General features: G+C 37.6%; 1 protein-coding gene across 1 annotated transcript in view; it reads right to left on the bottom strand.

The window, feature by feature from the left end:
• Positions 1–27,627, bottom strand: part of BRWD3 (bromodomain and WD repeat-containing protein) — a 242,942-nt gene that overhangs the window by 188,791 nt on the left and 26,524 nt on the right. The window contains exons 6-8 of the mRNA XM_067143342.2: positions 25,404–25,502; positions 15,459–15,619; positions 851–1,027 (exon numbers count right to left, since the gene is read on the bottom strand). Coding sequence (XP_066999443.2) covers positions 851–1,027; positions 15,459–15,619; positions 25,404–25,502 — 437 coding nt within the window. The remainder of the gene's footprint in view (positions 1–850; positions 1,028–15,458; positions 15,620–25,403; positions 25,503–27,627) is intronic.

The following is a 27,627-nucleotide window of genomic DNA, read 5'->3' on the forward strand; positions in this document are numbered from 1 at the left end:
CAGGAAAACTGATTAGTCATTTATATTTGATGTGTAAGTAAAAAATATTTTTGATTTTTTTGAGGGGGCATTTAAAGGGGCAGAAAATTTAAAAAATATTACATTGAGGGTAAATGGAAACCACTTTTCAAATAGTCCAGTTCATGCTAAATGTTCCGGTGTATTATATGTGCATATTCTGTGAATAATACATCTGTCAGAGTGACATACATCAGGTACTGCAAATGTATGGTGCACACCCATAGGTTACAGCTATTTCAACTACCGGTTCGAGGGTTAAGATCAACACAAACACTAAGTCCCCAACCTAGAGGAATTGGCTACATTCAGTAAAAAACACTGGCCAGTCCGAGAACCAAATAGGGCCTTCTAGGCTGAAGGGTTTTATGCTGACCATTCAGCCAAGGAGTGGGACCTTAAAAAGACTAAGCGTGCAGCAGAAACTCTGGCACAGCGCCACAATGAAAATGTGGAGAAATATCAGAGGCTGAACTGTAGAAAATAAAATTGTATATTTTCTCACACTACAATTCTTGTATGCAGGCTAATGAAGATCATTTCTAGCACTTACGTAATAAGAATTTTTATCTTTCTCCTTTTTTCCATTTGACTAGTTAATACATAATATTTGATGGGTTTTGCTATATGTTAGATGTGTATTGGCTAGAGTCAAATTAGCTTGTATAAATTAGGTTATATTACAACATTGTATGCTAAACAAACCTGGCCAAAGGAAAAATATCCACAGGATGCATGGTACATGTTTTAATCAAGAAATGAGTCTATTTTTGGAAATAAAACTACACTCGTGCAGACAGAAAGAAGGAGCCAAAGCTTAAGTCTTACTTACAGGAGCCGTTGACTGTAAGGACCACACTCTCAAGAGCTTATCAAGGCTACCAGCAGCCAGCAACGTGTTTTCTAAGTTGACAGCAATATCAGTGATTTCAGCAGTTGCTCCTCGTAGTGTAGCCATTAAACGTCCATCAATTGTGCTCCATATTTTCACCAACAGATCATCAGCACCCTGTGCAGTTCAATGAATTTTAGTTCTCTTTTCCTTTGGATTTAAAACTCCTGTCAAAACAAGCTCCGAAAATAAATAAAAATTTAATGAATGAATGAATGAATTAAATAAATAATAAACAAACAAACAAACAAACAAATAAATAAATAAATAAATAAATAAATAAATAAATAAATAAATAAATAAATAAATAAATAAATAAATAAATAAATAAATAAATAAAAGAAAGACAGAGGAAGAAAGTAAAAGGAATTCAGCACACAAACTAAAATCCCCATGGTGTAACAACCCTGAAGGGTCTTGGCCTACCAACCGACCACTGCTCAGCCCGAAAGCCTGCAGATTACGAGATGTTGTGTGGTCAGCACGATGAATCCTCACAACCGTTATCTTTGGCTCTCTAGACCGTGGCCGCCATCTCACCGTCAAATAGCTCCTCAATTGTAATCATGTAGACTGAGTGGACCTCGAACCAGCCCTCAGATCTAGGTAAAAATCTCTGACCTAGCCGGGAATCTAACATGGGGCTCCGGGTAAGAAACAGGCATGCTACCCTTAAACCGCGGGACTGGCACAAACAAACTAAAAACACCATAATTTAACAGGAAAAATAACAATGAAAGTACTGGATTTAATACTGTAATACTTAAATTCACAATGAATAGCCATATTTGCCATGAAAATGCCTTCCTCCTTTCCAACAAAGCAAGTTCTTACCCATCACGTAAGAGTATATACACAGTTCAAAAAAATTAGGGCAACATGTTTTTAAACATATGCCATGCTCCACAAAACCAAACCTCACACCCAGGTATTATATTACCAACTAAACCTTTATTCTTTAAAATTGAAGTATACAAAAGCATCAATGGATTCATGTTCATTTTCAGAACACAAATGGAAATGTCCAAATATGGGCAAAAACAAAGTGATAACAGTCCTCCAGGGAGGATATTTATCACAGTTGGAGAGCTTCAGTATGGTGTATGTCCTCCATGAGCATTTCTCACAGCTTGGCACCTACTTGGCATGCTCCATATAAGTGGACGGAGGTCATGTTGCGGTATCAGGTCCCAATGAGAGACTTCAATGAGAGCCTGTTCGAGGTCTTGGAGAGTCTGTGGTGGAATAGGATGCCCCGAACACTTCTGTCAAGCCTATCCCACACATGCTCAATGGGATTAAAGTCGGGACTCATTGCTGGCCATTTCATCTCTTGAATGTCCAGTTCTCGCAAAACAGCTCTGGTGATGCACGTTACAGGCATTGTCGTGCACGAGTGCGAATTCAGGGCCAACACCATATGCAGCAACCAATACATGCTGTAGCATTATCTGCTCGATGTACCCCGCAGCAGTAAGATTACCACGGACGACGACAAGATCCGTATGACTATCAATACTGTACCATGACGTTACATTCGAGGTGCTCGCACAAACGGAAAAGGAGTAGACCAAATGGCGCGCAGCAACTTCAAGCAGTACAAATGCATATAAATTGTCACCAAGATGCAGATCAATCTTAGTCTAGAAGGCGCAGAATCATAAAGACCATGCAAAGGAGCTTCAAGATGGCACAAATATTGTTTTAAAAAAAAACTGAAACCAATTCATTCTTAATACTGGAAGAAAAAGATTTTACAGAAAAATCAACTCAGAAGCAAGAAGAGGCAGTCTATCATCGTTCAGGAAATAAAAAACAGTTTAAATAAGAAGATTGGAGTAGAATTCCGAGCTACATAATAACAGAACAAGTCAAATTACGGAAAGGATCGGAAATCTTTAAATTCAAAATATTAAGGAAGGGAGATATTGGAGCCGCCAAAAGAAAACGCAAAAGGGCAAATTTCTGTGCTACGAGCAATCTAAAACACTGAGGAATAATCAAAGTAGCAAATGAATCTCTAATTAGTCTCAGGAAAAGATATATTTATTACAAGAAGCCACATCTGAATAGTTACACAGACGCAGTTTCAACATAGAGACCATAATATATGTATATATATATTGAGAGGCTAAAAATGAATAGCTCAATTATATATTCTGCCAGTATAATGTCATTTTCTACTTTCATGAGCGACTGCGACATCATGAGATCCACCTAAACTGTTGGGAGCAGATTGCCTGGGATACCATAACGATGTCAAGCAGTACCATGCCGTGGGACCAGAGATGACGTCTTGAGAGGTGGAATCCAGCCACATGGAGATGGCATAACGAGCAAGCAAAAGCCAGCAGTCTCCAGAGGAGAGACGAGATATAAGATAAGTTTCCTGTGTAAAAATATTCGTAGTATTTGATAGAAATAATTTATGTTAGTGAATTTATGTTAGTAAATGAACTATACGTGCCAAATTCTAAATGTTAGTGGTAGGTCTTGATCATAAAACCGCAAATACTGTAACAGATATACTCAAATGTGAAGTGACATGGTTATGACGACAAACGTAACGAGTGGATATCGATTTAACGTACCAATCTACATGGAAAGTCTAGTCAGATGTGAACTGGGAGATATTGGAAGGATGCATGTATTATAAGAACATAGTTGAGCTTTAAGAGGAAATCAGATCGACAGACATAATCGTACCTACTTGATTATTACGAAGAGATGGATCCTGCTTGGAATATGAGAATATTATTGAAAATATATCGTCGAGGGAATATAGTATTGTAACAAATGTGATATTAAAGGGAAGAATAATGAGATGTTTATGTGAAGAATGATTATTAAGAAGAAATGTTGAGATGTAATGTTTATTTTGTCGAGAGGTTATGTGAAAGAAGATGTTACGAATTCATATGATACATGTTGGTAGAGGATCATATTTGGAATGAATATCGCAGAGTTAGGTCATGTTGAGATGAAACGTAATACCAAGAGACCAGCTGATTCAATGTCAATTTGGGACATATTGTAACAGAATATGAGTAGTTAATGGATTTCATATGCTTAATGGAGAAGATGTAGGGATTTATGTCAAGAATTATCGTCTTATACAGAATCATTCTTTCCCAAGCAAACAGTAGATTGATGTATTGAGTTGAACTGAATTAATGGCACAGCGGTATATGAAATAAGATTAAATTATGACTGATGGCAAGATAATATATGAATATTTGGCACATCTTTTCGGTTGATATACATATGAAATTTTAATGAGAGGTCTATTTAGCCTGATTATGATTGCTAGTGTTGCAAATGATGTAATATAGGAACGATAAATAAATATTTTAATTTTAACGATATTTTAAGGGTGTGGCAACAATTATTAGCCATAATAGGGAAACTTATTGAATATCTCGGCTCTCATAAATCAAGAATGTCAACAAGAAGAAGACCCAACATAAAATTTTCCCCATAATGAATAATAATAATAATAATAATAATAATAATAATAATAATAATAATAATAATAATAATAATAATAATAATAGATGAGAACCTTGTATAGAAATAACTGCAAGATCAATTATGAATTTACATGGAAATTTACATTTGTGAGCGTTTAATTTCAATAGGCATAATGTTCACATTTTAAAGCTTTAACTTTTCAGCAGTGGAGTTGAATCATGATTTGGGAGTTATGTGATGATATTAATTACTTGAGTAAAGCGACTTTTGGCATTTAATGAATGTATTAGCAGAAGAGACCCCATTTCAGTTATGTTATTACCAGAGAGCAATGTAAATATGTGTTAATTGATTATTAAGCATCCTTTTTCTTTTCTCCCCAGATTATAATTTAATTTCATTTTATCCGGATTAGCATGCTAATAAACTATTGTAAGAATTATTTTTAATTATTATTTTTGGAAAATAGGATAAGATATGTAGCAATAAGGTATTATAGTCATGGATGGTAGGAATTAATTCACATCGTATGTCGAATGGAGAGTAATATTTACAGAACGTGCCTATAATCTTCTTTGGAACCTACGATATATGAACATATTAATGACAAGATCATTTTCTTAACCTGAGACGCTACCGGGATTTATCCATACTCCTACTTAGACGCAGGTGGGGTGGAATACAGATGCCACCCCACACCATCACAGAACCTTGTCCGAATCGATCGCCTTCCTGGACAACATTTGGCATGCACTGCTCACCACGGTATCTCCATACACGTGACGTCCATCACGCTGGGTCAGGGGAAATCTGGACTCATCTGTGAACAACACAGGTCTCCATTGGCGAAGTTGCCAGTTGACGTGGGTACAGGCAAACAGAAGGCAAGCCGAGTGATGTTGCTACGTTAAACGGGGCACTCGAGCAGGACGTCTGAGTCGTAAGGACACTTCCCTTAACATGTTCCTTACTGTCTGGTCAGACACGGTGACTCCAGTAACCCTTCTGAGGTCTTGTTGCAGTTCTCTGGCAATTGCTGAACGATGATGCAACGCACAGATGGTCAGATATGGTCATCCTGTGGTGTTGTCATGTGTCCACAACCTTGTCCAACTCTCCTTGTGAACTGGCCTGTCTCACTGTAGCGATTCACAAGCGGTGAATAACTGACGGAGAGGCACTGAGAACCACAGCAACACGACGAAAAGTCCAAAGTGATGGCCCTTGCAACTCGAACCTCGTTAAGATGTCTCGTGGGATGTGCCGGTTTATGTACAACATGCTCAAATGACCGCAGTAGTCTGTGTACTTCACAACGACACACGGACGCACCGCTATTCACTTTGTTTTGAGGGGTGAAATTTGATTTGACATACTCTGAGTAGCTAAGGTCTCAAGGTATGCTGTACAACCATGGGAAATCTATCTACCAAATTAACGTTCACATACCAGACGTCACAAAACATGTTCCCCTAATTTTTCTTAACTGTGTATAACCTTCTTTCATCCTCTCTGTTTAATGTTCTGAGATTGTTTTCAAACAATGTAAACTCCAATTTCACAATGTGGAAGTGAAGACTGGTAGGTTAATGTTTAAGGGGAAGGAAATTGAGGGCCCAAGGAAACTTCAATGGTAGAGAGTTCAGGAGAGGTATAGGTAAGGAATCAATACGAATCACTGCAGGTAGAACAGCAGAGAGAAGATGAGAAACAGGGAAGTTTCACAGAGGAGGGGGGTAAGAGGACAGTGATAGTCAGGAAAGGGAAACTTAAAGAGTACAGGGTAGAAATAAGGAGGTAGAACAGGGTCAAGAGAGTGTGACAAGGGAGGAGGTAGTAGGTTCTGCAGCCATCAGGGAAGATGAGAGATACCGGCAGGGAGGTATAAATGTAACAAGCTGGGAGGGGTTAAAGTTCTGGTCATGGGGGTCTCCACTGTTAGGCATGTAGGGAAAGTGTGTGTGGAAGAAAGGCAACCAGGATAGCAAGTGTTATCCAGGAATTAGGTTAATGCAGATGTTGACGAAAGGAGGGTAACAAGAAGGTGGTAGTTTTTCACATTGGTATTAACAATGAAGACAAGCAGGAATAGGTACCAACATAGTTGAGGATGTGCAGGATCTGGTTAATGAAGCATAGAAGAAATTAGGGAGTGAAGATTCCTATCAATTGGATACTGTGCATGAGAGATACAGACTGGAAGGTGATCGAGGATTTAAATGAGACTATGCAATGCATATGTAGGAAACTGAAACTGAGATTTGTAGATCCCAAAGGATGGGTAGGAGATAGGGATCTGCACTCAGATGGCCTTCACTTGAACCACAGTAGTATGTATAAGTTAGGAGTTAAGAAGAGTTACAGGGAGTCGGGGAGTGCTAGGGAGCAGTGATGAGAGTACAGGGAGTTGTAAATCACGTAAGGATGTCATAAAGTTGTTAGTGATAAACTGTAGAGGTTATGTAAAGAATAGAATTAAGTAAATGAATAGATACAGTATATATTTACCAGATATTGTAATAGGAGTTGAGTCATGGCAGAGAAGTGATATTATGGACATGGAAATTTTCTCCTGGAACTGGAGTGTTTATCGTACAGACAGTATAGATTCAAAAAGAGGGGGAGTATTCATTCTGGTGAAAGAAGTATGATTAAGCTAAGAAAGTTAAGGGTGAGAAACATGAGATTCTAGACATAATGCTCATCTCTAAAGATAACAGGCAACTTGATGTTTTAGGGGTGTATACACCTGGGAAGAGTGACGCTGATGCAGAATTATTTGATAAGATAATCAACTATGTGGAAAATGACAATGAAAGGAATGTGATTGTAGTGGGTGATCTAAATTTACCAAATGTCAACTGGGATGGTAATTCGAATGGCAGAAAACATGACCAACAAATGGAAAGTAAGTTAATCAGGGATGTAGAGCTGTATCGAATAGTGATAGAACCAACTAGAGGGAAGAAGGTGCTGATAAAACCAGATGAGCTCTATAGGGAAACTGAAGTGACAGATTGTATAAGTGATCGCAAAGCAGATTTTGTCATAGTTAAAAATAAATGTGATACAAAGTACTTTAGTAAAAGTAAGAATATCAGGAAGTACCATATGATTGATAAGGAAGGCATGAGGAAGTTTAAAAAAAGGAATTATGACTAGTGGGGAATGATAAATAACAATATAAACAGCTTATAGAATGGGATTTAAAGCAGCTGTAGAGGAGTGCGAAAATGGGTAAGTACGTTTAAAGGTGGTAAAGAATGGCAAAGAGCCACTATATTAAAATACAGAAATAGAAAGATTAAGGAGGAAGTGCAGAATGGAAAGAAATAGAGTTAGGAAAGGTTGTAGAAGTAAGGAAAAACTGAAGGAATTAAACACGAAATTGAATTTAGTGAAGAAGTCAGCTAAGGATGATATGGTGGCAAGTATTAATGACAGTCATACAAGTTTTATTAAAAATTGGAAGGGGATGTACAGGTACTTTAAGGCAGAAACAGGTTCGAGACAGGACATTCCAGGAATTATAAAATACCAAGGGGAGTGCATATGTGAGGATTTACAGTTAGTCAGCAGTATGTAAAGATAGTTCGATATAAGGATAATGTCCAGGTAGAAGAGGTGACTAATACTGGTGAAGTACTGAAATTTTCCTTTCATAATAAAGATATTTGCAAAAAGATACTAACATTGAAATCTAGAAAAACAGCTAGGATGATCAGATTTTTGGGGAAATACTAAAGGCAATGGGTTGGAATATAGGGCCATATCTGAAATATTTGATTACTGTTTACATGAAGGAGCTACAGTATACCAAATGAATGGAGAGCTGCAATTGTAGACCCCGTGTATAAAGGGAAGGGTGATAAACATAAAGCAGATAATTACAGGCCAGTCAGCTTGATGTGCGTTACCTGTAAGCTTTGGGAAAACATTGGGGTTTAGGAAAATTTATTCCTGTGACACTCAACTTGTAGGATTTCAGCAAAATATAGCAAATGTTTTAGATTCAAGAGGTCAAATTGACTGTATCACTCCTGACCTATCCAAGGCCTCTGACTGGGTAGATCATGGAAGATTATTGATGATAAAAGGGGCTATTGGAATAGACAAAAAAGTGACTGAAGGGGTACGGTAGTTAATTTTTTTGAAAATAAAACATAGAGATTTAGAGTAGGTGAAGAATTATCTGATCCTGTAATCATTAAGAGGTGGCAGTTTTAATGACTGTGTTGAAGGGATGACAGTAACTCATGGGGATCACTATAAGTACCTAGGTGCTAATACCAAGAAAAGATCTTCATTGAGATAATCACATAATCAGGATTGCAAATAAGGATCACAGGTCTCTTCATATGGTTATGAGGGTATTTAGGGATCGTAGTAAGAATATAAAAAAAGAAAGCGTATAAGTCGCTTGTAGGACCCTACTTAGAGTAGGGACCCCTCATAAAAACTATTTGATATGAGAACTGGAAAACATTCAAAGGAAAACAGCACTATTTGATCTGGGTGAATTCCGACAAAAGAGTAGTGTAATGGAAATATTGCCAACTTTGGGCTGAAAAGATTTGGAGGTAAGGAGATGAGCTGCTCGATAAATCTTGAGCTTCTTGATTTATGAGTTTCATGTGCATGTGCAAATTTTGAGCTGTCAGTGGAGAGATGACTTGGAATGAGATTAGTAGACAAATAAGCTTGAGTATAGTCTTTCAAAGTAGGCAATAAAGAGTTAACTCTTTGCCGTCCGTAACACTCCAGAGCGCTCGAGTATTATCACCCACTTGCCGTACTGAACGCTCCAAAGTGCTCATCACACTCACCTTCATTAGAAGTGTGTTCGAGAAAAACATTGAAGGGTCTTATGAAACCACACTGTATTAATTTGACTCAGCAAGCTGTCAGGACCTTGTTGACAGAATTTCCTGTGTGTATTTCCCAAGCAGATCTACTTTATAAACATCGTCATTCAGTTAGAGATTATTTTTGTTCAAGTTCACACCATGTCGTCTAATTGTGGAGTTGTGTTGAAAGGATGAAAGAACGCGAAATTGAAGATATGTTAGATTGTTAGTGGAGATAGTGAGCCTTCTAAATGTGGTTCAGAATTGCATTCTGATCAATGTAGTAGTGATGATTCCGAGAATCATGAGTGTGAACAAATAATGTGTGAAGATCGAGGGACAGGGCTACAAAGAAATGTCACTAGTGATATCTGGAGTCACAACATTCATTTTGATGAAATGTAAATATGGGAAATCAATGCCGGTCCAAATCACAATTTACCTTCCGGGAGTTCAGAAAAAGAATAATAATACTGTTATTTTGCTCTACCTCCCACTAACTACATTTAAGGCGCCAAGGTATCAGAACTTAGTCCCACAGGAGTTCTTTTACATGCCAGTAAATCTACCGACACGAGGCTGACGTATTTGAGCACCTTCAAATACCACCGGACTGAGCCAGGGTCGAACCTGACAAGTTGGGGTCAGAAGGCCAGCGCCTCAACTGTCTGAGCCACTCAACTCTGCTCAGAAAAAGATTTTTTGAATTATTTGTGGGATTGGAATTTTATGAGCTAGTAGCAGAGTAGACGAATATTCATGCCGAATATTTACAAAGAAAAACTGGCACTGTAGATACTACCTGGCAAGACACTAACACTGATGAAATAAGGGCATATGTAGGTGTTCTAATTTATATGGGATTGGTTGTTTTACCTGAAATAGAAAATTACTTCCTAGGAGACTTTTGCATGTGCCCATTAGTAAGGCAGGCAATGACACTGAAACGGTTTAGGAAACTTGGGCAATATTTACATCTAAGTAGCCATGTAAACAGGCCAACACCACAAGATGAACATTATGATATTCTGCATAAAGCAAGACCAGCTCTGCAACTTACCGTAAAATTCAGAATTTTGTACGCACCTGACTGTGAACTCACAGTAGATGAAGCTATGATAGGTTTCAAGGGAAGATTTATCTTGAAACAGTACCTCCCAGGGAAACCTATCAAAAGGGGTATCAAAGCATGGGATATTGCTGACAGAAGAAATGGCTACCTTCTGAAATGTGAAATTTACAAGGGGAAGAAAGAAACACGGAACCAGATTTTAATTTACTATTAGGAGAGCAGGTGGTTTTACACCTGACAGAGTCATACTGGCGAAAGTGGCATCACGTTTACTTTGATAATTTTTTCAGTTCTGCAAAACTGATGAAATTATATCCATAACACCTATAGTTGTCCGACAATGAGGGTAAATACAAAGGGTTGGCCTGATCAGTTTAGGAAACATGCACAGCTGAAACTTAAGTGGGGAGAATGTAGGAAAATGGAAAATGAGGGTGTAACAGCAACAGTCTGGCAAGATAAACATGCTGTTCTTATGCAGTCAACAAATTCAGATTCTGTGAATGATGGTACAGTGAAACAAAAAACCAGTAAAGGCTGTACCGGTTGGTACACCTATACGCCGCACATTTGAATTTTCCGCCTTAAAGTACTCCTCTATAGCTGAAACTCTGAACTTTAAAACTGAATTAATTCAACCGTCTATCAGAAGATGTCACTGTGTTAATTTTGAATTACTTTTGTTTACTAATTATCAAGAAGTGTGGACATTCTCTCACAGATGTCTCTATCAAAAACTATGATCATGCACCCTGGTGCGAAGTGAAGGAACTTTTCTTGAAGATATTTTGTATTTATAAGTTTGTTCTTTACTAAATGTTGTTTTTTCATTTGTGGGTTGGCAATATTAATCTTTCTTTCCGCCAGTTTTGAAATTAGCCAATTGTAAATTTCTGTCATTAATTTTCAGCCAATGGCGTTCTTCTTCCTCAATTTTGATGTGTAACTGTAAGCTACCCAATAAATGACTGTGGGTGTGTCTTAATCATTCATGAAAGGTCTCGAATCTTCCCCGAAAGTATAAAAACTGCTGATTTTCCTGGCTCTCAGCCACTCGTACAACATCTAGCTTAGTGTATGGAAGTATAGTAGGAGGCTGGAAGCGCCTCTTTCATCCCCCAGCAGCTCTTCTAGAAGGTAATGGCCTTTTTAACATCTTTATTTCCTGCTAGCTCAGCAGTTTAGCCCTCGGGGAAGGTCCGAAACTTTTTCAATGTAACCTACCTTTCGAAAAATGTAACTTAGTGCCAGCTTATGTAAAAGTTTCTTATTATTTAACTGTAAATCGGGGATAGAGAGTTCTTTACCCTCTCGAGCTCTCCTTCATTTTGAGTTGAGGTGACTATGTTTTCATAACTGATTTTCTACTCTTAATGTATTAAAATTTTCTTATACGAGTCACCTCCCTAGTTTGGGAATAGCCCCTGTATCATCATCGGCCTAGTGCCCCTTAGGTTTTATAAAGTTTCATGTAGGAGTGCAAGCAACGCCTCCATTCATCATGGTATTTTGTGCCATTTAATTAACCTATTATTCTTCTTTTAAGGCCCTGTAGGCTGGGTACGAGATACCCCGGTTTAATTCTTGTAAGTTGTGCCTCGATGGCAAGTTTTTTAAAAGTCTGGTATTGCCTTTAATAGGCTTAAAAAATTGAGAGCGGGTCAGCTCTTTATTGTGTTTGAAAAGTGCCTCTGGGAGGCTTGAGGTTAAAAGTTGGGAGCAAGTGCTCCTTGAATGAAGGGGTTTTCTGCCCTTTGAATATATGAGTGTACCTTGGTAATGTTGAGCTAGTAGCTCAAGGATTGTGTAACTGAGGCTCGAAGCCAGAATTTGTAAAGACCCCTTAACTTGTGCTTTCGTTTGTAAAGTTATAATTGTACCTGATTTTTCATTGTTATTTCACCTAGTGAAAATTTGTTAAATCTGGTTGTCTATTGAAAATATAACTTTTATTTAAATTTTAATTAATCTTTCAGCTTTGTACTTAGACCCATTCCAGCCCGCACCTTCTTTCACCTCTGCCTTCCACGGATAACTCCGTAACAAAGACAATGAAGAAATAGAAATTACATGTCCTCATACTGTCATAAATTACACAAAACATATGGGTGGAGTGGACATAAGTGATCAGAAAAGAGAATACTACAAAATTGGGCGATCGTCTAAAAATTGGTAGAAATTTATTTTTCATTTTGTGATCAATGTGTGCGTTGCGAACAGTTTCATTCTTTATGATATAAGTAACCGACCAGCTCTCACAGCTTATGAAAACAGACAGCTGAACTTCCGGCGCAACTTGGTGCAACAGCTGATCGGGAACTTCACGTCCCGCAAACATACGGACAGGAAAATAAGTTTACCCATCGGCTGTCCATCCCCTGAAGTATTTCATTCTCTTGTGAAGATACCTGGTTATGCCAAAGTGTGTGCTTTGTGTTTACAAATTAAAACTAGGGCAGCATCTGGGAGAGGTAAACAAACAACATTCAAATATAAGCAGCGCAATCTACCACTGTGCAGGAGGGGGTGCTTTTTGGAATACCATCATGAGCAAAATGTAGATATTCAAAATTAGGGTGAGTACACATTCATATGCACTAATTATTTAGGTAGGAAATGTAGAAGAAATTACATTAATATATTTATTCGTTTGACTTCTAGTTATTTTCTTTTAAAGGATGGTATTTATGTTGCTGTGTCTATTGAAATTTAAAGGACTCTGTCAGAAAACATGGTAATTATGGCCGGGCATCTGCCTTTAAATGGGGAACGGCAAAGGGTTAAAACATCCAGACCACCTTTACAACCGAAAGTAAAATATCCCAGCAGTTCCGACAGTTTAAGACCCCTGGGGCCCCTCTCCACCACAGGCACGTATCTTATAACTTCTTTGTGCAGGAAGGTTTGTGTTGGGACCATGACATGCAGCAATAAAATTTAGCATACTTAATTACACAATTAGTACAACCAGCTGTCTGGCATCAGTATGCTCCATGTGCTCATTCGGGTGGAATTTCCATCCCTAACGACATTATTATCTATACCCTTTTACTATAACTCCTGTAGAAATGAGAGATTTTGTATTAAAACACCTTTTAATAAAAACTGGGTTATTCCATATGGAATGGGGAGTTTGAAGATAGTAACCGATTAAAATAACAAAGATTAGAAGATATCATAAATGCTGTGACAATTTACAATTGATTTATCTGAAAAAATTTTTTTTGCTAGTTGCTTTACGTCGCACCGACACAGATAGGTCTTATGGCAATGATGGGACAAGGAAGGGCTAGGAGTGGAAAGGAAGCGGCCGTGGCCTTAATTAAGGTACAGCCTGGTGTGAAAATGGGAAACCACGGAAAACCATTTTCAGGGCTGCCGACAGTGGGGTTCGAACCTACTAACTCCCGAATACTGGATGCTGGCCACACTTAAGCGACTGCAGCTATCAAGCTCGGTCTGAAAATTTTAGTTATGTAAAGTATCGCTAAAAGAAAGTAATTGAAATGACATGAAAGCTTCTCTGAGTCACCCCTTAGATATGGAGTGAGTTTAGTATGTAATACGGCAATATATGTTCTTGAGATCAGCCTAGGTCAGTGACAGAAAACAAATCATCTGACACAATGACACATACACAGATCATGTTGAGTCCAATCCATCTGCAAAGGCAAACAGTATATGAACAAGTTATTTTGTTCTTATCATATGACACTTCAAGAGGTACAAAAAAAACCGAGATGTACAGCACATCTACTCGCCATCTACTTGTATTTACTCTCAGCTTGCTCCAGTGCTGAACACTTTCATCACCTAAATCATGTGAATAAAACAGTTGTGTATACTGTATATTTACACAGATTATAAATATGAAATAGAGCTTCCATGGCTTAGGTGGCAGCACGCCAACCTTTCACCGCTGGGTCCATGGTTAAAATCCCAGTCACTCCATGTGAGATTTTTTGTGCTGGACAAAGTGGTGGCAGGACCCTTTTTTCTCTGGGTGCTCTGGTTTTCCCTGTCATTTTTTATTCCAGCAAAACACTCCAATATAATTTAATTTCATATGTCAGTCACTAACCATTGCCCCAGAGAAGTGCAACAGGCTTCGGCAGCTAGCACAATTCCTATCTTGAAAAGGTATGACAATGTAATAATGTTATTTGTTTTACGTCCCACTAACTACTTTTTAAGGTCTTCGGAGATGCAGAGGTGCCGGAATTTAGTCCCGCAGGAGTTCTTTTACGTGCCAGTAAATCTACCGACACGGGGCTGTCGTATTTGAGCACCTTCAAATACCACCGGACTGAGCCAGGATCGAACCTGCCAAGTTGGGGTTAGAAATCCAGCGCCTTAACCGTATGAGCCACTCAGCCCGGCGAAAAGGTATGACAGCCCAACATAAACATCAGATAAGAACTGGGGTTTAAAGCACTTCTGTTTATACAAGTGGTCTGAGACAACAACTCTACTCTGTCTCATCTGCAATCCAACTTTCCTCGTGCTCTTAATATTGCGTATCTAAATTTCTAGACAACAGAACTCAGAACTTCGGCCCTTGCTCATGTCTCGATCTGCCATCTTCACACACGGGAATAATCACATGTTTCGCTCCCTTGATCCTAATACACTATTATTCCACAGTGAGTTACATGAGAACATCTCTCATTGTTACATCTTATGAATGCAGAAGAGAACTGTGTCAAAACTAGACTGATACAAAATAAAATGACATCATTTTCGGACTCAGGACATCGATTTTCATTTTTTCTAAACATATTTTCTATTTTACTGCAAAATCATGTTGGCTAGTGTAATTATTCTAATGTTTTTCTGTATCTGTGGTGTACAGTTTTCTTACCCTTCTGATTTTGCATGTTCTTGAATAAACAGTGGTATATTGAGACATTTAAAGACAACTAATTTAATACAATTATCTTCCACTTTTAACTGATCCAAAGCCCTTCTGAGCAATCTGTTACACTCATGTTTATATTTATTTTTGTCATTTCACATTTGAACCCTGAATATGACCAAGACTTCCATACACCTTGACATTCAAACATACTGCATATATTATATAAACATGAGGATCTGTAATTTTGAAGTGGAAACGCAAGGTGATAAAATATATTTTTAGAAATAAAATTATTCTCACCGTTATAACATATCTCCCAGTTCGGTCAAACAGAAGACAGTAGACAGCTGACAAATGGCCAAGACTTCGACAATAAAGTTGTTGTTTGCTATACAGAGAGCTTGATACAGCATGACGGCGGTTCAAAGGACCTGATGCTTCTCGACCCTGGAGTACCTTCACTGTAACCAACAAGGAATTTCAATGAGTTCAAGTATTAACCCTCCGAATTTATCGTCATTTGAAACAGATTAGTAATTCATTTTCAAACACATCTGCTCAATCTGACAAATGAAATGAAATGAAATGGCGTATGGCTTTTAGTGCCGGGAGATCCCAGGACGGGTCTGGCTTGCCAGGTGCAGGTCTTTTTGATTTGACGCCTGTAACCGACCTGCGTGTCGTGATGAGGATGAAATGATGATGAAGACAATACACACACCCAGCCCCCATGCCAGGGAAATTAACCAATGATGGTTAAAATTCCCGACCCTGCCGGGAATCGAACCTGGGACCCCTGTGACCAAAGGCCAGCAGGCTAACCATGTAGCCATGGAGCTGGACAATCTGACCAATACACAGAGTGTAAAGGAAAATTATATTGAAAATATGAGGTGTGTGTAGTAAGTGTATCTTCTACAATTTGTCAACATCCTCTTACTGTTCAGAAGGACAAAAGTCAATGTTTTATGTTTTACTTTATATTCCATACATGATAAATGTTTGTAAACACGTACATATTCACTGCACGCGGCAGCATAAGTGCTACATAAACAGTTGGTGTGCTTGTTGTGATTCATTCTATTATTCTGACCTTCGTCCAGGTGTGTTGTATTTGTCACAACAGGCCATTTGCCCTCGTGACTGCTATACTGCAGCATGTTCTTGCCTGTTGTGATACCTTACATAAAAAATATTATGTTTTACAATGTATCATCACAGTATCTACAGTATATCTGAAAAATAAAAATGGTACCTACAGAATATCTGAAAATTAAAAATGGCTTTCACATATGCCTTGCAAATATCATTCTCTCCTATCCTGTATAATGATGGTACAACATTACCTTTTACCCTATATAAAGTTTAAATTAAAGTTAATTATTAAAATTTCCCTTATATAAGAAACTCTAAAAACTGTGAATTCACACATATAAGACAAGATTCCTCCTTTAAAATGTTCATCCAGAAAACAATGGGTAATGTATTAGTTACAAGATATAAGTTTTAATGGGGATGAAGGAGATATTCCAAGTTCCATGCAAGTACACAACCAGGTAGAAAGACTACCATTGATTCCAATATAGTTATTGCATAGGTTTTTTTTCTATACACAATCAGCTGAACAAGTACACAGTACACAAGTACACAGTACACAAGTACACAGCTAATAATAATAATGAAATGGTGTATGGTTTTCAGTGCCGGGAGTGTCCCTGGACAAGTTCAGCTCGCCAGATGCAGGTCTTTTGATTTGACGCCCTAGGCGACCTGCGCATTGTGATGAGGATGAAATTATGATGAAGACAACACATACACCCAGCCCCCATACCAGCGAAATTAACCAATTACGGTTAACATTCCCAACCCTGCCTGGAATCGAACCTGGGACCCCTGTGACCAAAGGCCAGCACACTAACCATTTAGCCATGGAACTGGACTATAGTAATAATAATAATAATAATAATAATAATAATAATAATAATAATAATAATAATAATAATAATAATAATAATGTGAGTCATCATCGTCTGTAATTATCAGCATTATATGTTCATTTTCAATCAATGTCAGGTTAAAAAAAAAAAGTGTACAGTTGTACTACATTAGCATATGATACTAGGAATGAGACCAGAGACGTATCTACGGTAGAACAAGTAGGTCATGTGGCTTAAGTGCATGTTTCACAGGGCAGTAAAAGCAAAAGTTATTGTTCAATGAAGAATATTAACTCTGAGAAAATTTGATAAGAAATCAAAGTGTAATAGAAAAGAAATTAATGTTGATTATGAACAGTTGTTATCGGCATACAATGACTATAAGGTTATATCAACTGGAACTAGCACAGTATTTCTATCCACTCAGCTCTGTGAGAGACACGTAACATAAGGTAGTGGCAAGTATCTCTGTCAGCGGATTGCACTTTACATTTCTACAAGATTTAAGAAGATTCTTGATATTTTTTGTCTTTGGATTTTTTTATTTGTGGAAATATTCTGGTAAGGTCTATCAAAATTACTGAGAGAGCATAGGGCAAACTACTTTGCAGTCAATAAAGTTTCTCATGTCACCAGAGAAGTTTTGATCTTCAATCAGGACATGTAATAATTCATCTCTAATGATGTGTTTTCAAACATTTGCTAAATTTAGAAGACCACAATGGCTGTACATCCCTTGTGGGTGTAGCAAAAGGTTTTTACTAATGGCTCAAGGACTGGGTGTTTGCATTTATCTCAATACTACCCTCTTCATACTCACACATATACCATACTACCAATCACCACACACACAAGAAATTGTTCATACAACCCTCCACACAGGGTTGGCATCAGGAAGGGCATTCAGCTATAAAAAAAGGGCCATGTCCATATACGCGACATAGGTCACACCTGGGAAAGGTGGAGGAGGAAGAAGTAATAAATTTAAATATTAATTGTTCTGAAACTGAAGTAGGGATAAACAAAATAAAAATAAAATAATAAAAGCAAGGAGCTGCCCAAGATCATTATGTCTGTTGAAATTAATAATCAACAGCATTAACCTAGAACATGGATTCTGACTAACTAATGGCCTAAGTAAATTATGTAGCTTGGCATTTGCTGATGACTTAGCTCTAATATGGAAAGATTAATTAAGCCTGAGTAACTCAAGATCAACTGTTGAGGATTATCAATCAGCAACTATTCTTATGGTGAATCCATTAAGGAGTAAAATAATTTGCATAACAATGGATAGATAAGTCTGTAATTCACTCACTAAATGGTATACACATCTGTTATCTCAGTGGAGATTTTGATAACGCAGACATAATTGCGAACTTAAACAAAAATATTAAGAAGTTGTTCCCATCTCCATTACTGAAACCAGAACAGAAGTTATCCATTACTGACCTGCAAACATGCCCTCGGTTGGTATACCATCACTGTGCACCTCTAATTCAGATCCAGGAGAGTTTACTTGAAGATGCCAAAGTCAGTAGTGCAGTTGGTTAGTCATCATCCTTTTGTTCCTAAGATAGCGAATTTGATTCTGGCTGAGGTGAGTGGTATTTGATGTTTAAATGCATCAATTCCACATCATTCGCTTCCAGTACATTAAAGAATTTCTGTGGGACAAAATGATGACACCCCAACTCAAAATTTATAGCAATTGAAGGGATGCTAATCAAATAATAATTTTACGCTTAGATCACAATTAATGCTGCAATATGACTTGTATAAGTTAGGGAATAGGTAATCTAAATTTAACTACCAATGGAATATTGACAATTTCAAGGCCATAAACCCTCATGAATCGGGCAAAGTTCGACATCTTTTTTCCCCACACAGCTCGTATATCAGGCACAGCCCAAATGAACCTAAACATTTCCCTGACATCTAAAACTGCTGGTATTTGTATGAATGATTTGATTTGGTACCATCATCTATCGGAAATGCTCACAATTACACTTCACTACTGTTGATGCCGAGAATTCCATATTATTTCACAATTTACAGCTCATCCATGTTCTCTCCATGTATTTATAAAATGCAGTACAGTAATACAATTTTAGAGCTGTTGGAAGAGAGTGACTATTTATTTAAAAAGAATGGGGCTTCATCTGAATCTGAGAGTTCTTCTGTCAACTTTGATGGAGATGCAAATGAAAAGGTGACTGATGGATGACTGAAGTACTGAATGTAAATAATAACTATTTCCATGAAATTCCTCTCACACAGCATCAGAAACCTGAAAGTGTTGGATCATTTTATGTTGTTCTTCATGTCTGAATTGCTCAGTAAGTTGGTTCACTCAATTAAAAAATTAATAAATTCTAATAACAAAAGTACAATACTTTGAAAAAGGACTAGTGAATTTGATTTGATGATTTGACAAAATGTGTAGATTGCATATTTAATTAAAAAATCCTCGGCTTCTTTTCTGTCATTCAACCGGGTCAGGAATGGAATGAATGAAGCCCCCATCTAGTGACGAGGATAGGAATTGTGCTGGCTGCCAAAGCCTGTTGCACTCCTCTGGGGCAATGACTAATGACTGACAGATGAAATGAAATTGGAGAGCGTCGCTGGAATGAAAAATGACAGGGAAACCCGGAGTACCAGAGAAAAACCTGTCCTGCCACTGCTTTGTCGAGCACAAATCTCACACGGAGTGACTGGGATTTGAACCACGGAACCCAGCGGTAAGAGGCCGGCAAACTGCCGCCTGAGCCACGGAGGCTCTATTCCATATTTAATATCTAAGTATACACACAACTGTTTTATTCACATGATTTAGGTGATGGAAGTGTTCAGCACTGGAGCAAGCTGAGAGTAAATACAAGTAGATGGCGAGCAACAGCAGATTTTAATTTGAGTTGGAAAGGATTAAAAGGTAGTGTGTCCAAATGACAAGGCAGAACGTCTTTGTTGTGTTCTGTGGCAACGAATCACGTTAATGCAGTTTTGGATACATACGAGCAGAAACTTTTAGAGTATAAGAGCTCCATCATCAAGTTGTGATCAAAAAAATTCTATTTACTAGAACAAATCAGTTATGCTGATGCTGAAATGACATCAAATATGGCACGACAGTAGAAAATAAAAGTGTTCAAAATGTCATGATCTGTACTGCAGAGCATGAAAGTGCATTACAGTTATGCTGTGAATATCTGCTGATTGAAATTAACTGCTGCCGTAAGTATTGAGAAAAAGGATGCCCAAGCAAGAGGTCTTATCAGAAACTGCATAGATTTTAAAGAAATGGTTGGTTGATCTTGACATGATGAGGTGAAAACTGTGTAGAATAGGTAATCTCCGCATATTCTTTTCAAACTACGGCAGCAGAAATTTGGGGTGTGTGTAATATTTGCATCAAAGTCATACAGTACTCCAGACATATGAACATCTAGAAGATGGAACTTTTCTGCTCACGCTGTTGGCAAATACTGTATGTTCCTGCCAAATCCAAGAAGAGTGCCATGTACATATCGCATCATTTACATGGGATCAAGTTTAAGTAATATCATATGTTTAAGATGATCAGTGTGAGTTCTCGCTATAAGCTAAAGAAAAGCACCACATTATTGAACAGAGAGAGGGAGCACATTGGTAATCACGTTGTGGGCAGAAAGTAAGATGTGGACGAGAGCTCTGTATGTGACAAAAGGAAAAATAACGCTGAATAATGGCTTTAGTTATACCATATTTTCTTGCGGCTGCACAGTTATTCCTCATTTCTACGTGATTAATGACAACTAACTTAACCATTCAAGCCAGTTCGACGTATATTGTACATACATTGTACTATACTTGTTCAGCCAGTTCGACGCACCATGAACGGCTGGTGAAGGCGGCAGTTAGAACGCCTATTACACATGCAGCACTGCTGCTTCGTAGGATCTTTTTTCACTTATGAATCGACAAGCTGTGTACTCTCCTGTCATCTCTGTTTCACAATTAGAACTAATACGAAACTGACCAATATACAGTACATTGCGTTTGGCTCATATCGATCAGGGATGGAACATGAAACACCCTCTATTGAGTTTCAAGGAAGTTGCTTTAGAATGAGGATGAGAGAAGGTATCACGTCGTTTCATGCCATCTCGAGAATGCTTTCAGAACTATATCTAATTTCATAAACTTATTGCCACTTATAAATGGGGCGTAACAGAAGCAAATACTTTGCAGGTATATTTTGCTTCACAGGCTAGAGGCTACTCAGTCGCAGAAGCACGGCCAGGCTATCTCATTTTCTTACAAATGCAGAGATTATTGGTTTGATATATCATGAAATAAATTTCATTTTGGATCCATATTGACAATTATGTTATATAAGTTGAAAAACTACTATACTGGTTCCACCTAATCAATATATGTATGACAGTAGTGGAAGTGATGTATTGGGAAGTGATGTATTGGAAAGCAACAATTTCAGTAGGATATGAACCGTGACTATGCATAGCGAAAGGTTACTGCAGAAGTGGCAGACAGTGCATATGAAGAAGAAACAGCTTCAGCAGTAATAACTTTGTCTGCTGTTCACTGGTTGTGGCAAGAAGTAGATTTCATTACGAGCACACAAAAGATCCCCTTCACAGGTGTGCCAGGTACCAGAAAGCATTTTGAGTCTGTTTTAGATGCTTTCCTGCTGTTCTTTTACAACAAAGTGATTGATTTAATTGTTCGAGAGACAAATAGGTACGCAGCAGATGTATACTTGGCACCCCACTTGAAACCAAGATCGCGCACCAGGAAGTGGGAGGCAGTCATAGGGGAGGAAATGTATGTGTTCTTCGGGCTTTTAACGTTGATGGAGATAATTCAGAAACCCACCCTGAAGAGCTATTTCACCAGGGATGGATTTTTTGGAAACTCCTATATTCCCTCACACAATGGCAAGGTACAGGTTTACCGGGCGAGTTGGCCGTGCGCGTAGAGGCGCGCGGCTGTGAGCTTGCATCCGGGAGATAGTAGGTTCGAATCCCACTATCGGCAGCCCTGAAAATGGTTTTCCGTGGTTTCCCATTTTCACACCAGGCAAATGCTGGGGCTGTACCTTAATTAAGGACACGGCCGCTTCCTTCCAACTCCTAGGCCTTTCCTATCCCATCGTCGCCATAAGACCTATCTGTGTCGGTGCGACATAAAGCCCCTAGCAAAAAAAAAAAAAAAGGTACAGGTTTGAACTATTCTTGCGATATTTACATTTTGTTCACAATTCTACAAGGAATGCATATAAAGAGCCTAAAAAACTTTTCAGCCTTTCCTGGAAATGATATATGAAAATTTTCAGACAGCCTACAACCCTAATGAAAATATTTTTTGCTTGTTTTGTAAATATACCTTAACCCACTTAAGGCCAATGGGTCTTATATGACCCATAGTGCCTGGATTTTATTTTTCTCGTATAATGCAGTTTTTCACATTAATGATCACTCAGTAATATAAAAGTGACATTTCAAAATGGATATAGTTATTTTCAAGAAATGGTCCCAAGCATGTAGGCTTCGGGAAGTGCTGTATAAAACCTGTTTTGAGTTTACTGGAAGACAGAGTTCTGAAACTAATTCTAGTTAGAATAAAATACTGACATATCACTTTTATTCTTCTTCTTAAATAGTGACAAATTATCAAAAAAGGTATGTCTTAGTGCTTTGTAAGGGATATTTAACACGTAGTAATGTCGTTAAACATCAAATTAAATGCTGGGGTTGAAAATGACCCATGCTGTAAATACTACTCTTTCTCAATTATTTAAAAAAAAACCTTAAATGAATGGATAGTAAGGAACGAACGAACAAACAAACAAACAAACAAACAAACAAACAAACAAATACACACACAAACAAACAAACAAAAATATGTATTTTGTAATTATTTCTAAATGGGCTAAACAAATACCAAAATTGGAACTTATATAAATTATGTATTTTTGCAAATATTGTGGGTGGTTATGGACAACCCTCAACTCCAGTCATCACATACATTACCAAAAAACAATGGACACGATCTTGGTAGAGCTAAAATTTTCATTACATTATGTATAACATTAAGAATTCTTTAACTTAATGGTTTCTAAACCTCTGTTGGGCTTCAATTTAAATACCACCTGGGAAGTAAGCAGCTCAGGATTACATTGCAGGCTTCATCATCATCATCATCATCATCATCATCATCATCATCATCATCATCATCATCATCATCATTTCATTGCTCCAGCAAGCCGGGTGCGGTTGTGTACGAGCCTCCTTCAGTTTGTTCTATCCATTCACAGATGCTGCTCATATATGTGACACTTGTTCAAACTCTAATTTCAAGGTCCTTTATTATTTGTTTTTCCCAAACATCACAAGGTCTTCCTCTTGGTCTCTTCCCAGGAACATTGTGGTCAAAGTCTGTTCGAGGAGTCCTGTGAGGGTTCATTCTTTTCATGTGCCCATACCATTGCAATCTCTTCACTTCTAGAGTCTCTGGCAAGCTTCTTTCCAATCCATGCTGTTGTCGGATATCCACATTTCTTATTTTATCCATTTTTATTTTTTGTAGACAAGAATGGAGAAACTTCATTTCTGTTCCCTGAAGACGACTCTTTGCTGGTCCAGTAAGTGTTGCTGCTTCCAGGCCATACGTCAATATAGGTACTAGATATATTTTGTACAAGCTGATCTTAGAAACTAACGGAAATGTTTCATCCCAAAGTATTTGACGTACAGCGTGATAGAATTCAGAAGCTTTCTGTATTCTGTTACTAATCTCTTGATGTATGGTTTGTCTGATGACAGAACACTACCTAAATACTGCAAGTTGTCTATAATATCCATCTCCTCATCTCCAATTCTTAGATGAACAATTGGAGAGTTTCTACTCATCACCAAGCCAACTGTCTTCGTTTTGCTGATGTTGAGACCTAAGGTTGTAAAAGTTTCATGCCAGAGATCTAGTCTAGTTTGTACTTCCACTTCTGTCTCACCCCATACCATTACATCATCAGCAAAAACCAGGGCATTAGTTGTTGGATCCTTTCTCTTAACCGCTTTTAAAACTTCATCCATTATGATTATGAAGAGAAGTGATGAAAGACAACTTCTTTGCTGGACTCCACTCTTCGTTTCAAACCAACCTGACCTTCCATCCTAGACCTGGACACAACACTCAGTTTCATCATATAATCATTGTACTCGTGCTATGATGTCATCAGGCACTTTTTTATGTCTCAAACATTCCCGTATATGCCTGCGTGGTACATAGTCATATGCTTTCTCGATGTCCAGAAAAATATCAACGAAAACCCATTGCAAACTTGCTGGTAATACCTGTTCCATAGGTCTCTACAATACAACAATCCATCACAAAAATATTCCTGCTGTCTATAACGATGGTATTTCTACTAAGTGTCAGATACAACTAGCTGCCAGTGGACACACGTCTTGCTTGCTGGCTTCGGCGCTTCAGTGGCTAGCGAAGATGCAGATGTTGAAGGTCAACGAGTTTTGGAAGTGCACAGGGATGTAAAGGGAAGCAGCATGGCTGCCATGGTAGCTGCCAGTGGTGTTCATTACTGTTAGGTCATGAATGCAAGACGACATGAAATTCTGAGGAAAATTTGTTGTCTTTGATTCGAAGAAATACGATACTAATGCACAGACTGAACTCTGCAAAACATAATAGTCTATTATGAAGTTGTACGGTGTGTATGTTACACAGGGAATAATTCTACAAAAAATTCTACACAAAATGTTTCTAACACATCACCATGCCAGTGCAAGAATCATTTTATTGAGAAAAAATGTTTTGATTGCACAACAGGTTATAAACAACGCATGTGCAAAATCACAACAATGACAGATATCGTGGTCTTGCACTGAAGGTGAATGAATTCTCCTTTAAATTCTAGTGTAAAACCGTTGCATCTGCAGATGACAATGTTATTTTGCACTGAAGATCTTTATAAAAATACTCCAATATAAAAGAAATTTATTTTGTTTCAAGGGGCTAATATTTTAAATTTTGCAATGTTTGCACTTTTACATTGAATATCACACAAAAATACACCAACTGGGATTAAAAAATAAAGAAATAAAAAAAATGTGTACTTATCATGGTTTTGCAATAGCATAGCAATATATATTCTATTAAAGAATTTGTACCTTTTATCAATCATATTCTTGTCAATCAATAAACTCTCTGATTTTAAAACATTGTTAAGATTGTTGCATGGTATTTGTAATATAAAAATGATTACAAACATAGTGAAGTGACTCACCAATATTGTGCTGCCTGGAGATTCCTATGGGTTCAGAAATAGAACAGCCATGCCTTCGTACAGCATAATCAACCACATTCAAAATACGAGGTAGCAAATCTAAAAGAAAAACAGAAAGTTGTAATTGAGTCAAAAGATTATCAAAATATTCTATTTTTAAACTTTTGCTTATGCCAGGTAGTATTTCTGACGTTGCTGGAGGCCCATCTTAGTTTTAGCTGTGGGTTTAAGGCCTGATACTCTTCCTGATGGCATGTGATATTTCAGGCGAAATTTACAACCCGAAACCGACATCAGCCATCTATTGGAATAATAACAATAAGTTAATTTATTGATTTCACCACCTAATCAATACAATAAGTCTTGTCTTAGTTGAATTTACTTTGGCATGTTAACTGAAATGGTACATGTTTCGCCTTGAATTTAGGCATCATCGGCCATTATCTTAACCTTAAAATAGAATCAGACACCTGATTTACATATACATGGAATAAAACAGATTTTTAAAAAACCTTGGAGAGACTTGAACTAAAATTGATATATGGTAAAAGACTTGTAATGAAGTTGGTTTTAAAGATATTACAATGAGTGACGAAATATACAATTGGGGAAAGTAGTAGTAATATTGACATTAGAAGGCTTCTATTAAAATTAAAATGAACAAAGCAACAGTCTGTTATGAACGAGTGATAGGATTGGCAAAAATTATGTTGGCCGACCAGCGGTTACAACAAAAATGACGATAAAAATCGTATTTAATAAATAATGTAGAATAAAATATAATGAAAGATGGTCAAGTGACCAGCAATTATTTGTTTACAAGAGAAAGAGTCGAAAATCAATGGCATATGGTGATGTGGTTCGGTTTGATCTTAAAATACGAAGTTGAAGTTGACGGTTGAAGAACGATGTTTAAATAGAACCTTTTTGGACCATCTCAATTTGATGCAATGCTACAATGTTGTTAAGAATGTAGGTTGATTGACTAGTCGAAACGGAAGTGTGACAGTTGAATCTGTAAAAGGAAACCATTAGACGATGGTGAGGGTAATTTGTTATGTTATTAACTGAACGTTATTGTCGACTGTCGGCTTCTTACTACAGGTGTTATAGCTGTAGGTTTGAGTTGGAGATGGAACTGTTTGCGAAGGCGCGACTATGGGCTTGTTTGTAGTACTTGGAGGGGAGCTACTATTGGTGGGAGAGAAAGAGGGAAGTGTATTGCTGCACGTATTGTAACGGTGGGATGCCGCTGGAGGGAGTGATATTACAGTGGGTGTGGCTAAGGGTCTATTGGTTGCAGTTGAATTAGAGGTACTGGCAGTGAGGGGAAGGGGGGGAGTGTATTAGTTGTAGAGGAGATAGGAGGGCTTATTGATTTGAGGTTGAAAACTTTTAAGAATATATTGGTGAGGGGAATTGATTCTTGTAATAGACATAAAGTCTGTTCGTACAAGAGGCTTTTTTATCAATGATGTCGTTTAAGTTCTTATCTTTGTTGAAATGCTATTCGAGGAAAATGAATAAATTTTCATACTCAGTCATAAGTTTACTTTTATCGACTCTTTTGAGGATATGAAGGTCTTGTTCTATTGTAGTAAATTTATGACCTGTGTCCCTCATGTGGTTGGCCATTGCGGAAAATTTGTTACGTCTTTGTGCATTATAATGCACGGCGTATCTGGTGGAGAAGCTACGGCCAGTTTGGCCAGCATAAGAAAAATTACATGTAGAGCATTTTAGTCTGTATATCCCTGATCCAGAGTAACTATTTTCTGTGATGTTAACAGAGTTATGATTAAAGAATAAAAAACGATTAGTGTTTTTTGTTGTATAGGCTATTTTTACATCGTGCTTCATTAGTGAATTGGTTATCGGATAAATACCATGGTTAGTGAATGTGAATTTAGCGTATTTTGGTTTAACGGGTTTCAATGGGGCTAAATTTGTAGCTAATTTTAATTTGGTTTTGTTGATGATTTTATCAATTATATTTGTATTAAATCCATTGAATTTAGCTATTTCTTTAATGAATTGTAATTCTTTCCTTAAATTACTGGAGGACATAGGGATTTTTAATGCCCTACATATTAGAATGTGATAAGTGGCTTTTTTATGTGAGTTGGGATGTAAAGAATAATGTTTTATGCTTGTTGGAGAAAAGGTGGATTTTTCTATATATTTGGAAGTCGAAATTGTTTGATAATCCTGTCATTTTGATGTC

This window comes from Anabrus simplex, chromosome 3, assembly GCF_040414725.1.
Source record: "Anabrus simplex isolate iqAnaSimp1 chromosome 3, ASM4041472v1, whole genome shotgun sequence".
NCBI lineage: Eukaryota > Metazoa > Arthropoda > Insecta > Orthoptera > Tettigoniidae > Anabrus > Anabrus simplex.